General features: G+C 32.1%; 1 protein-coding gene across 1 annotated transcript; it reads right to left on the minus strand.

Moving 5' to 3' along the window:
- Positions 1-687: 687 nt before the first annotated feature.
- On the minus strand, positions 688-5,727 carry LOC132719369 (ficolin-2-like). The gene is made up of 7 exons (XM_060703133.1): positions 5,491-5,727; positions 5,061-5,148; positions 4,317-4,493; positions 3,636-3,760; positions 3,165-3,261; positions 2,421-2,588; positions 688-1,151 (listed from the first exon to the last, which is right to left on the minus strand). The coding sequence occupies exons 1-7, from the start codon at positions 5,725-5,727 to the stop codon at positions 886-888; spliced, it is 1,158 nt and encodes a 385-aa protein (XP_060559116.1). The 3' UTR covers positions 688-885.
- Between the last annotated feature and the right edge of the window lie 6,712 nt (positions 5,728-12,439).

Genomic DNA, 12,439 nt, shown 5'->3' on the forward strand with positions numbered 1-12,439 from the left:
TAATAAAACACATTAATTGTGTAGAAAACACAAAAAAAGTTGTGTTCAATGTAAAATATGACAATGCCTCCAGGATTTTATTGAGAATAGTTTTAATTAAAAAAAATCTAACAGAACAAAAACAAACACAAATGTTGGATTTTAAAAAATGTTTGTTTTTTTTGTCATTTCGTTTTGTAACGTGTTTACCTGCTGAAAAAGAGTTAAATATTGTCTGATGATGATATTTCAACTGATTATATGATGTCACGTTATTTTATGATGTAACATAGTTATATTCGAGAACGTGATTTAATGTTGAAACATGGTTATATGCTGTCACGTGATAATATGATGTCACGTGATAATATGCTATATGTGATACTAAGTCACCAATCTGGTAACTGAAAATAACTGAAAATGTAAATATTCCACAGCGATAACACTTTTATAAAACCATGCCTGATACAAAAAATCTGATCATTATAAAAATGTTCTTTTGAGTACGATCATTCAATGCTCTGAATTTATGAAATCTTTTCCTGATTACTACGGTGGCACAAAGGTGACATGTGTTTGTTTTTATTTATCTCGTGGCCACGAGATACTATGTCATGGCCACGAGTTACTTAGTCGTGGCCATGAGAAAGCTAAGGCAACGACTTAGCTATCTCGTGGTCACGACCAAGTAACTCGTGGCCACGACATAGTAACTCGCGGCCACGAGATAATATCTCGTGTTCACGACATAGTTATCTCGTGGCCACGAATTAGTAACTCGTGGTCACGACATCGTATCTCGTGGCCACGACTTAGCTATCTCGTGGCCACGACATAGTATCTCAGGGCCACGAGATAAGTAAAAATACACACATGTCACTTTTGTGCCACCGTAGATTACTTATCTTATTTTCTTCTTATCATCATTGATGACGTTCTCAATGACAAAAGTTTATCAATCCCATAATGCCAGTGTCCACAATTACCTTTGACGGCACCGGGAATTTCACATAACGTGCCTGGCGTCGCATAGTATCCATTTAGATTGATATAAGTACATCCAGAATACCACCAGGCTCCATGTCTCTCCTCGGCGCATTTCCTATTTAGCATGTCGTAAGTTGTAAATGGCGTTTGATTATTATAAGCAAAGCCATACCTAATGTCTGCATCTAGGAATAAAAAGACAATATTAATTAGTTCTAGCACTGTCATTGTCACATTAAGTTATGACAATTGACAAGTCTAAATTTCATAAACAACAAGTTATAATTCCCACAATCATACCAAACACATCATTTTGTTCATCGAAGATATTATATACAATCGTTACAATACGTATTTTATATAATGGCATAGCAGGTCCAATATCAGGCCAGTAGAACTTACAAGTACTAGTATTTGCCAATTAGCTTGTTGGTCTTCTTAACCAGTCAGTGGGAAACTGCTCTATCAGAGACCGGTTTTATTAGTCATCTATTGAATGTAGAAATTTTTAAGTGTTTAATTGTGCATAATTACTGCTTTCTTTACAAATACATTGAAATTAGCATAATATTATGTATAAACGAACACCGAAAGACTTTCTCTTAATTTACAGTATAGAAACATTTAATATTTTATATCAAGCGAAAAAAATATATACATTAAAAATTCAGACATGAATTGGATCTGGTATAAATAAGATAGGACTTGCCAATCTGATTATTGTATCATAGTTTGGGGACCTTTCTGTTAAAAATGTGTTGGAGTTAAATCGTATACATATACATGTACAGTGCGTTAACTGGAGTGCAGGTATTAGTTACCCGCACTCCAAAGCATGCCCATTGATTGACTTATTTTTGTGGGGTTTACTTATTGTGGCGGCAGAGAAAGGTAAAAATGCTCGGTCACTGGTTACTTTTACAGGGGTTACATATTGTGTCAACAGGGAACGTGTTTTTTATGTTTGATGATGATACAAAAGAGAAAGAACATCAAAACATTCGGCAATCTGATCGCAACGTTGGAAAATTGATATCTCGCTCTTTCTCGAGATATCAATTTTCCACCGCTGCTCGTGGAAAATTACAAAGCCTCAGAAAGCTACTACAACATAATATTCCGTACATGTCTGTACTTATTGCCAAAACCAAAAGATGAAACAGATGGTTCATGTTATCAGCGAATGACTCGTGTTTTGGGGGAAAATATAAAGCTTTTGAGAAACAAAAATAAAAACATTTTTGAGGCATTACTTACCTTTTAAAAGAGTATAATCTATGTAACATCGCAAGTCAAACATTGTGTCAAAAAGTCGTGAGGGATTCTGTTTACTAGTCTAAATTTTTCTATGAAAATTGAGGTTTTTTGTATGGGTTTTAAAGCTGTTGTGCTTTCATTTAGCTAAGCGAGCAAAATATATAAGAAAAGAAGAAAAAACTGTCAGCATAAATTACATTTCATTCCAGAACGTGTGCATAACCCAATGTTTAGTGTGTAATTTGTTCCATCTGTTAACATAAAGTCTGGGCAAGTTTCATATCCTGTTGTACTATCATTTCTTGTCATGTCAAGACGAATCTCTGTAGAACCTTGTTCAGCTAGTTCTTGTATATACTTCAAACCTGTCAAAATATATCAAATGTAAATATAAATATTTAGAAATTTACTAAGATCTTTAGTAGAATTATGTCTTAAACATTTCATTTTACAAAATAAAAAACCATTACAATCATTAAAACATTGCGATCCATTTAGTGACATTGAAACCTGGCAGGTTGTTTAATGAATTGAACTTCAATAATTTATGTTTATCAATATACTTCAACAACTATATAACGCTTATTAATAAACTTTGACAACTCAATATGTGTATTGATATACTTCAACAACTTATTTTTATCAAAATACTTCAACAACATATGTCTATCAATTGACTTCATCAACTTAATATGTTTACCAATACACTTCAACAACTTATATAAGCAATGCATTATGGTCAACAAGAAATATTCTAAGTTTATTTGCCAATTAAACTATTTGTTGACTGTAACCAAAATATTCGTTCCATCGTAAAGAAACCCATCTTCACGTTACGCTTCAACAAAAGCTTTAAAGTGTTTTATTTAATTGCATTGATGTTGTACCTTAGAACTGTACTAAATTTGTTTTAAAATGCCAGTGCTACAAGGATTTCATACCTAGCCACAACTCTCCATCAATGTTCCCAAAGCCATTCTCATAATCTGTAAAGTTGCGATAAAAGTCCACTGACCCATCCATTCGCCTATGAAATATCTAGAAGAAACGCAAACATGTGGAGCGCTCACGAATTATGTATATAAGTATTTCTCAAAATTATGCTAAGTGTGTGTCTATTTAAAGTCAGGTTATATGTCATATGTCAGTGTTGAAATATATTCTATCGAAATTGTAGTTAAACGAGAAATAAAACAAACAAATATACAGTACTCAGTACTCTGTTTAATTTTACATCGAAAGTATGCCTGAATATTGGAATAAAATGCATTTTGATATTGACGTCTATTTGGCACTATTTGACTGGTTATTCGTAATGAACAAAAAATATCACATCACGAATTAAATGAGTGGTATCATGTGAGTATGTGAACCAGGAGAGATCAAACATCGGAATAAAAGAATCTACATACCGTCCAACCACCGTCCATGTCACAATTCACAGTCAGTATTTTCCCAGATGTCCAAAGTTCTATCTCATATTGTCCACTTTTAGCATCAGGAAACTTATCAAGGACTTCTTTACAATCACTTGGTACTAAGCAAAGATCAAAACAATACTTGAAACAAGAACGAGTGATTCATGCAAATGATTTTACAATGAATTCCATTAATTGTGTACTAAAAACAACAAAAGTGACATTTATCTATTATATACTTTTTGTAATAATGTTTATACATTATACAAAAAGGGAAGAAAGTAATCATCTAATTATTCTTTTTTATTTTTCATAGTAATTTTAACATTCAAAAATATGATATTCCGTTTGTGATATTCTGTGTTAATTCTGAAGTAATCAAATGTACCGGTCTGTTTTTGTTTTTGTTTTTTTTGTTTTTTTTTTTTTCAACTCTTTGGGAAAAACAAAATCAATAGCTTGATGAAATTAAAAAATAATTGCTTAAAAGGCGCCATTCAATATATTCTCTATTTTTCGGTTTATACATTTAGATAATAAAATTAAGCATTATAAGTGCCAAATTAAACGCTTTGAAAGACGATCTCGTCAGTAAGACAGCTTTTATTCTGCCGTCATGGCTTAATTAGATGAAATATTAAGACAAGAAAAAAAAGCAATATTTAAATACGTTACATTTTTCTTTCGTGCACGTTGCAGACTGCCATTGTCCCGAAGCCTCACATTTCACCTCTTGTTGACTAGGAACATATCCTTCGTCACATTTTACTTGAGCTACGTCGAGAAACTTGTTTTCGTCAGGAGTGACAATCACTATTTCACCATTTTCAATTTTCTGATCAAAAGAACAGGCTGGAAATAATAATAATAATAATAACAATAACAATAATAATAATTATAATGATAATAATAATAATAATATATTGTCTAAACAATAGTTAATACTTTACAAATAAAAGGTCAATTTCTGAATGATTAGTTTTGAAAATATAACGATTTTAGTGCAAATCGTGATTAAGTATCCTATGTCATATCTATGTCAACATATAGTTTCTTTAAATAAGGCTAAGAAAAGCACAAATATACGATTTTTACTTGATGTCTGATTATAATTGTTAACTATTATTTGTATGTCTTTCTGTTTTAAGTGTTCCAGTTGACCTACATAAAAAGTTCTAATTTTATGATTTTTAGACTTTGGACATCAGTGGAGTTCCTTCAATACGCAAAAGTATCAGTAGGGCGGATTTCAGAAATGTCCTCTTCCTACTGCTTACTTTTGTACACGTCTTCAAGGACTATACTTTTTAGAACATGACATCTATCAAACAAAAATTATTGCGTAAATATTTCTTGAAATATTATAGAGCATTTTATTCAATAACAAGTAAAAGTGTAAAAATAAAAGTTTTTTTATACTTATGTCTTTGCACACATGTGAAGCACCATCTTGGTAACACATTTGGTTCGCTTTACATGGCCTTGAGCCACAACTTCCCACCATTTTCTATAAATAGAAGGAAAATATAAGTAACATTTATTAATTGTTTTGTTGAATTACAAGAACTACTTATATTAAAATGTGTATTTATAAATGAGACACAATTAGGTAAGCTCTACCTATGATTTTATATTATTGGCACTGAGTGGAAGAGAAACTTCTGAGATGATTCCTCGAAACATTATCATTTGCACAATAAAATGTAAGTCATGAAAATATTATTACCGTTCCAAACATGTGAAAAAAATGCATATGTCACTATACGCCTCACATGTAAGAGAGGTTTAAAAAAAATGTGTCATTTCCGTTTCCAACAATTGTACATATTGTATCAATTGAGAGACTTACGCTAGGCCATTCGCTGATATCAGAAAATATAGAGCCTCGCTTTGTTTCAAACTCCAATGGATCAGCGGATGACTGGTCAACATCGTTTAATTTACACACGTGCTCGTTTCTGTCAAAGTCGAACGATTTACAGACGGACATTGACATACAAGTTCGCGCACAGTCGTGATGGTTTTTATCATTAACTTCTAACACGGAATGACCGATCAAGGCTTTATTAAGATTGTCCTTGCTCATTTCAAATGAACTGCATTTGTTTGAGAATAAGACAGCGTAAATAATTATAATTCCCACAGTCGAGGCCATCGTATAAAAAGTAAAATATTTTTGTAATCTATCACAGCTATATAAAATAAAATCAAACAACGACCGTAACTTAAACACAGAACAGTCCCGTCTCTATGATTCATATGCGCTATATTTACGAGTAAGGCTGGTTAACATCAAATGCATGAAACATGCCCTTGTTATTGATCATAGGTGAATCGTCCAATCTAAAAACATTCTTATGTTGCGTCTGTTTATAATTCTATAATTCATTAAATGCATAACAACCAAGTATTCGGTTTGGTTTACATTCCCAGAACTTTCACAAACTTTTCTATCTTAAAGCATTGATATATAACCGTGAATAAAACCTAAAAACGGTATTTGACACCGTGAAGCAGTATTTGACACCCACTTTTGACAACCGGTCATTACATTAAAAACAATCTTGACTTCCCGTTGAATAATATTCTTAAATATTATGACCTCCCAACAAAATGAATGACCTCGCCATGGTAGCTATTAGATACATTGACGAGATGTCAGTTAAAAATATCTTTTGAAAAATGAATCGCGCAAAGATATATCACAATTGCTCAACAGAATGCATATCTTTATTTGCTCCAATACTGAAGAGTTACATGTTATAATGCAAATATGATTCTATATCTATGGATTCTAGAGATAACTATAAAATATACACAACAACAACATCATCAACAACAACAACAACAGTGACGATAACTACGCCAATTGAAACCAAAATGATAAGGAAACACAGAAACCAATGAGAGACCTGTAGGTACATTTTAACTTCATGAATTCCCGATTTCATATTTCTAGATCTTGTTTTTAACATTTTCATCTTTACAAATTCACATTTTGAAGTTTTTGAATTCATAAAATTTCACGTATTCAGCTTTACGAATTCAATTTAACGATTTCACGATAGACAAGAGTTTGGTTATGCAAAAGTAATTATAACAAGATCAAACGTATACAACTCATATAATTTAAAAGAGAAAACCAATCTTAATATTTTAAGCAAATCTGAGCCTCCTCAATTTCGGAAAAGACAAAGAACAATACTCTAAATCTCAGCCAACAGCAGAAATTCTTGATGTTGATGATTTATATATTTTTCAAAAAGTTGATTAATACTGTTCAGATAATACACAATTGATCAATCAGGAACTCGGTGGTTATTTTGACGACGACCATGATTGTAAAAAAAACTACGTTAAAAATAAAAACGATCTATTCACTAAATGATAATAAAAGAAGTGGCACTGATACATTGATCGCGGAAATATACTAACACTCATTTCCATTTATTTCACAGATAATACTAGAATTATTTAACAGATTTTTTGAATCTGGAGAATACCCAACATTCTAGGGGTCAGGAATCATTGTACCAATTTTCAACGGAGGGGACATTAATTAATGAAGCAAAAAGAAATACAGACGGATAAAACTTAAAAATATCATTGCAAAAATATATTATCAAGTCTTATTAAATCGTCTAACAAAATAGTCTGCCAAATAAAACAAAATCATTGATACTCAATATAGATTCCGGAAGGGAAAATCAACATTCAACTCAAGTCATTGTGCTCTCGTAAAAAGCTATACTGTGCATTCATAGATTTTGAAAAAATGTTTTGACAATTTAGGAAGGTCATTTATATTTCAAAAAGCTTTTTAAAAAAGGGCAGATTCTAAATGCATTAAAGTTATCCAATGTATGTTTTGAACTGTTAAAGCAGCTGTAAGATATGTTTTTACGCGTTTCACCTTTTTTGAATCAAACATCGGCGCGAAACAGGGAGATCCCAGCTCTATTCTATTACTTTTATTCTTGGTAAATTATATGTAAACCAGTTTCGACGATAATATTGGCGACATTTTTACTGTCGATGAAATAAAATTGTTCATACTCATTGTTGCCGATGATGCCGTACTTTTGAAAATTCGCCGGAAGCGCTACAGTCATTACTTAATGATTTTCAAAATTATTGCAATAGTTGGAATTAAAAGATAAACACTAACAAAACAAAAATCTGACTATCGAATAAGTTCGTGTTACTACATACACTTTTCTTTTTTTAAGTATCCCACTTGAAGTAGTGACATCATTAAAATGTCTAGGAATTACTTTATTCAAAAACGGTCACATCAATAGTACACAAAAGAAGCTTGCTTAACATTCGTTATTTACTGTACATAATTACTTTGTTGTTTTATATAAAATAGACCTATCTACACAAAAATGTTAACTATTCTATTCTTTTGGTGGCGCCGAAATAATAGGCAATTATGAGTGCAAAGATATTGAGCGTTATACAAAGAACGACACTAAGCGTTAAAAATCAAGTAGTCTATATGGTCTCTACGTAGAACTGTGACGGTATCCGATGAGAATACAACGCAAAATTATTATGATTAAATATTGGCTCAGAAAATAATGCATTAATGAGAAAAATGTATAATGTAATGAAAGAACATGTCAATAAAAACATATCGTATAACGGAAAAAAAATGGGCGTATCAAATACTTGACGGAATATGTTTTTCCTTTATATGGCTATAGCAAAACAAAATCAATATATCATTTCAAATTATAAAGAAAAGAAAATTAGATATACGTAATAGAAAGAGCACCGAAACACGAGGTTTTCTGATTTGTACGAGGGGGCGTAGCCCCCCGAGTATTAATCAGATTACCGAGTGTTTTGGTGTTCTTTCTCTTTTGTATCATAGTCAAACATAAAAACACGTTCCCTGTTGTTACAATATGAAACCCCGGCAAAAATGAACCAATGAACGAGCATCTAAATATGACATTTCTGTCGATTTCACTTTCACTGTCGTCACAATATGTAAACCCCAGCAAAAATGAGCCAATCAATGGGCATGCTCTGGAGTGCGGGTAACTAATACCTGCACTCCAGTTAACGCACTGTGCATGTATATGTAAACGATTTAACCCTGACACATTTTCAACAGAAAGGTCTCCAAACTATGATACAAATTGTGTATAACCAATTTTGTATTCAGAAATAAATAATTCAAGTAAACTACAAACATACAGTATGTATAAGTACGACCTCGAACATGAAAAAATACCTAAATCGCGTGAGTACAACTGACGCAATTTCGGTTACCATTACATAATCTAGAAATTGCAAGTGGTAGGCACAATGGAGTTCCGATGTCAACAATGTATAACATGCATGTCATCGAAAATGAAATCCATTTTTATTCGATTGTCCAAAATATTAAAACCTTCGTAAGAAATAATTAATATTTACCGAGGTGATAGCCGAGGTCAATATTAATTTTTCAGTACATATCACATCATATTCAACAGCTAAAAAGTACATATCTGTTTTATTATATAATTTATAAAAAGCTGTTATATGGCTCATCACATCTGCCATTGCATACGACGGAAGCTTGTCTAGTGTTTCTGTAATTTGGCCCTTTCATTGGTATACTTATCCCTATTGTCCTTAAAAATGAAAAACGGTAACTAAAATAGACTAATTTGACTCTCATGTACACCCAACTCAACGTTTTTTCAGAATAATAACATCAAACTTGGCTTGACATCACGTCAAAGTCACGCATATTTTAGGGATTTCCAGAAAATTTATTTTTAGAAGAAAAACCGGTGAATATACTCTGAAAATCTATTTTTAGGGAAAAAAACAGTAAATATACTCTGACATTGACCTGTTATTTTTTTTACAAAAAGTTGCTTGTTAGCCAATTATCTGGGAAAGGCATTTTAAAGCTATTTATAGATTATATAATAATATGTGATGTTAAAATATGCATTTAATTTTAATGTGTACTGTATTTGCATATATATGTGCATATATTTCATATATACACATACATATGCCCATAACATGACAGAATATGGTTTTAATTGTAAAATATGTAAAATATCTTAAGTCTCCTGTAATTCTACTTAAAGAATAGCTATGTACAATGTAATGTTTATCTTTTATTTTGAAATACATGTAATTGTACACAGATGAGACGAAAAATGAATAAGTAAATGATATATTTAGACAAAAATAACAATAATTTTGGACAACAACAAAACAATATCAAACTTAAACTAATTTTATTTATTGTCATAATAGTGGCATATGTAATTTACCTCACTGAGTAATGTCTTAGTTAATCTTTGGCATTTTATGGGCACGACTCAAATAATAAATCAAAGCACAGAAGGCGCTGAATTTGTTTGGGTCTCAGAATGTAAGAAAGGTGCAGGTTGTGAGATTATATATATAGTGCCACCAATGCTTTCCAGCGTTTTAATTGTAGTAAATTGGCTATAAGACTAATTGCAACACTGATATTCAATCCAATGTTTATTTGACTTTAACCATTTGAAAAAAAAATTACATTTACTGGGATTTGAACTCCAGACGTCTCGCTTCCTAAGCGAGCCCGAAAACCCTTCAGCCACGGTGAATTTATATGTGAAAAGCCTGAAGAAAACCATATTATTCTAAATTAGGGCTTGTTACGACTTTAACTGTTGTTTAACACAGATGTAAATAATCCTGGAGCTTAATATAAGCATGTATATTTATAAAGAATCAAAGGGCTGCAATTTCTGTGGTATTTTCTGATCTTTGCACAATCTAAATCGTACTGTATATCTGTATGCATTTTCCTGTATAAGTTTATTTTTATGTATTGTAATTCATTTTGCAAGGCACCAGAGTTTGATACACACGGAATTCTGCATAACTAGAGTTGCATCAAAAAATCATTTATGATCATTTTTTACGATAGCCACACTTTATCCTTGCATATCATGGCTACTTCTTTAACAAAGACACTTAAAAAAGAATTTAACACACAAAAAAATGTTTCCTCGACTGGGATTTGAACTCGAGACTTCTCACTCACTAAGCGAGCGCGTTACCACTGTACCACGGAGAAGTTATATACACAAAATCTGAATAACATCAAGGCATTCTAAATTAAGAACTCATATTGCATTTCGGGTTTGTAATCCTTATTAATTGCGAGGTATTTTGTTCAGGATAAACCTGTTGTTTAAAATTGAAGTAAATATTTTAGCGAATATCTTCTCGCCCAAACAGTCCGACATGTAGAATCTATATATTCCACTACTCGGTTTGTGTAGTATTCGGTAATCGACATAGTATTTTCATTGATAAAATCATATTCATCCGCGTAATTTGTGATTGTGCATTTATTGACAATTCTATAAGCCAACGCTATTGTTTAACTTTAAATGCGCTGTAATTTGTTGGATACTTGTAACAAAATAAAATATTTCTTTCTTTTAAATCGCTAGTTTTAAGCTGTTTTGAGAACTACTTGTTGTTAGGTTTGTCGTAAACTTCTGTGTCAGAGATTGAATGTCCGCTTCGTATTTACTTATTTTCGATCAGAAAATACAATAAAACAATATTAGAAATCTTCGACCTTTCGGGAATTACTTTGCTTGAAAATTAACGCGCCTGTCTTTGACCATCTTTACGCAGTGATCTCCCCTGAATTTTTCGGCGTTAGTGTACATACAAAAGGGAAGTAACCGCTTAAAAAAAGTGGACTACTTTCGGCATTTGCAATTAACAACATTAGACTCTGAAATTTCGCTACCATTATTTGTTTGGTCTGACGACCCAAACAAATCGTGAATGAGTCTAGCTGAGTCTCGGAATTGTCAATTATTTAATTTTGTTTTAAACATGAACGATTATCAGTAAATACACGGAGGAGGAACTGTTACACGAAGGATGGAGTTCTTATGATAACCTGCCAAAGAGTTCTTGTGATAACTATCACGGAGTTCGGCGTCAAACTATTATATATACTGCAAAACATTCGTCAGAAATGGTACTTATCATCTTTAAAAAAGTGAGTTGTGGGTGCTAAAGATAAAGCTTGTCTTACATATTGTCGTGAGCCGCGAGGTAGTTAAAATGAATGGTTACCGATTTCTATCCGCCTGGCGCCTGGCATAGTGGTAGGAGTTGTACATGGTATGCAAGCAAAATGTGTCTCATAAGTCAGAAATGACTGGCCCTTTCAGTAGGGGTGACGCTATAATAAACAAGACTTTCACCTTTACCTTTTATTGTGTAAAAAAGTAATTCATAGTCCATTTTTTTCATGGCCTCTTGCTTAAAATCTGGCAGTTTTGGGTAAAATTTCCAAATAATTTACCAATTCGCAAGTATTGACCTGTTTATTTCAAGCCTTCATCCTTGCCATACATGATAACCTTATTGTAAAGCAAAATTGCAAACATGGCCCAGGCTTACAAATTCATACCCGATTTTTCAAATGTCTCGCAGTTCTTGTGATAGTTCAAAAGCTGTCATGGAGTTTTGTTACTGCCAATGTGTTTCACGGCATATGCAAAACCAGTTTTAATAAATTTTTTTTTCGTTTTAGATCATTGAAATATGAATTTTAGCCTATTGAGACATGTTCGCACATTAAGCAATACAGTTTTTAAAATTTTCTGCACGATTTACCATCAAATTTCAATTAATAATCAACGAAAAAAAGTTTTTTTATCAAGTAACAGTTCAAAGATAAAAGGCCTACTCATTTATCTAAATATAATTTTACTTGCCATGGGATTGCCAATGCAAGGTTAATTGTCTGAATGCGT

This window comes from Ruditapes philippinarum, unplaced genomic scaffold (genome assembly GCF_026571515.1).
Source record: "Ruditapes philippinarum isolate M1 unplaced genomic scaffold, ASM2657151v2 ctg196_1_1_1_1, whole genome shotgun sequence".
In the NCBI taxonomy this organism is placed as follows: Eukaryota; Metazoa; Mollusca; class Bivalvia; order Venerida; family Veneridae; genus Ruditapes; species Ruditapes philippinarum.

What these genes read in the sequence shown, in the direction of transcription:
- LOC132719369 (XM_060703133.1), bottom strand. Translation starts at nt 5,727, where the DNA reads ATGAGCAAGGACAATCTTAATAAAGCCTTGATCGGTCATTCCGTGTTA. An exon ending in AACGTGCACGAAAGAAAAAT is followed by an intron (nt 3,761 to 4,316) that starts GTAACGTATTTA and finishes ATCTTTGCTTAG; the next exon opens with TACCAAGTGATTGTAAAGAA. An exon ending in ACATGGACGGTGGTTGGACG is followed by an intron (nt 3,262 to 3,635) that starts GTATGTAGATTC and finishes CGTTTCTTCTAG; the next exon opens with ATATTTCATAGGCGAATGGA.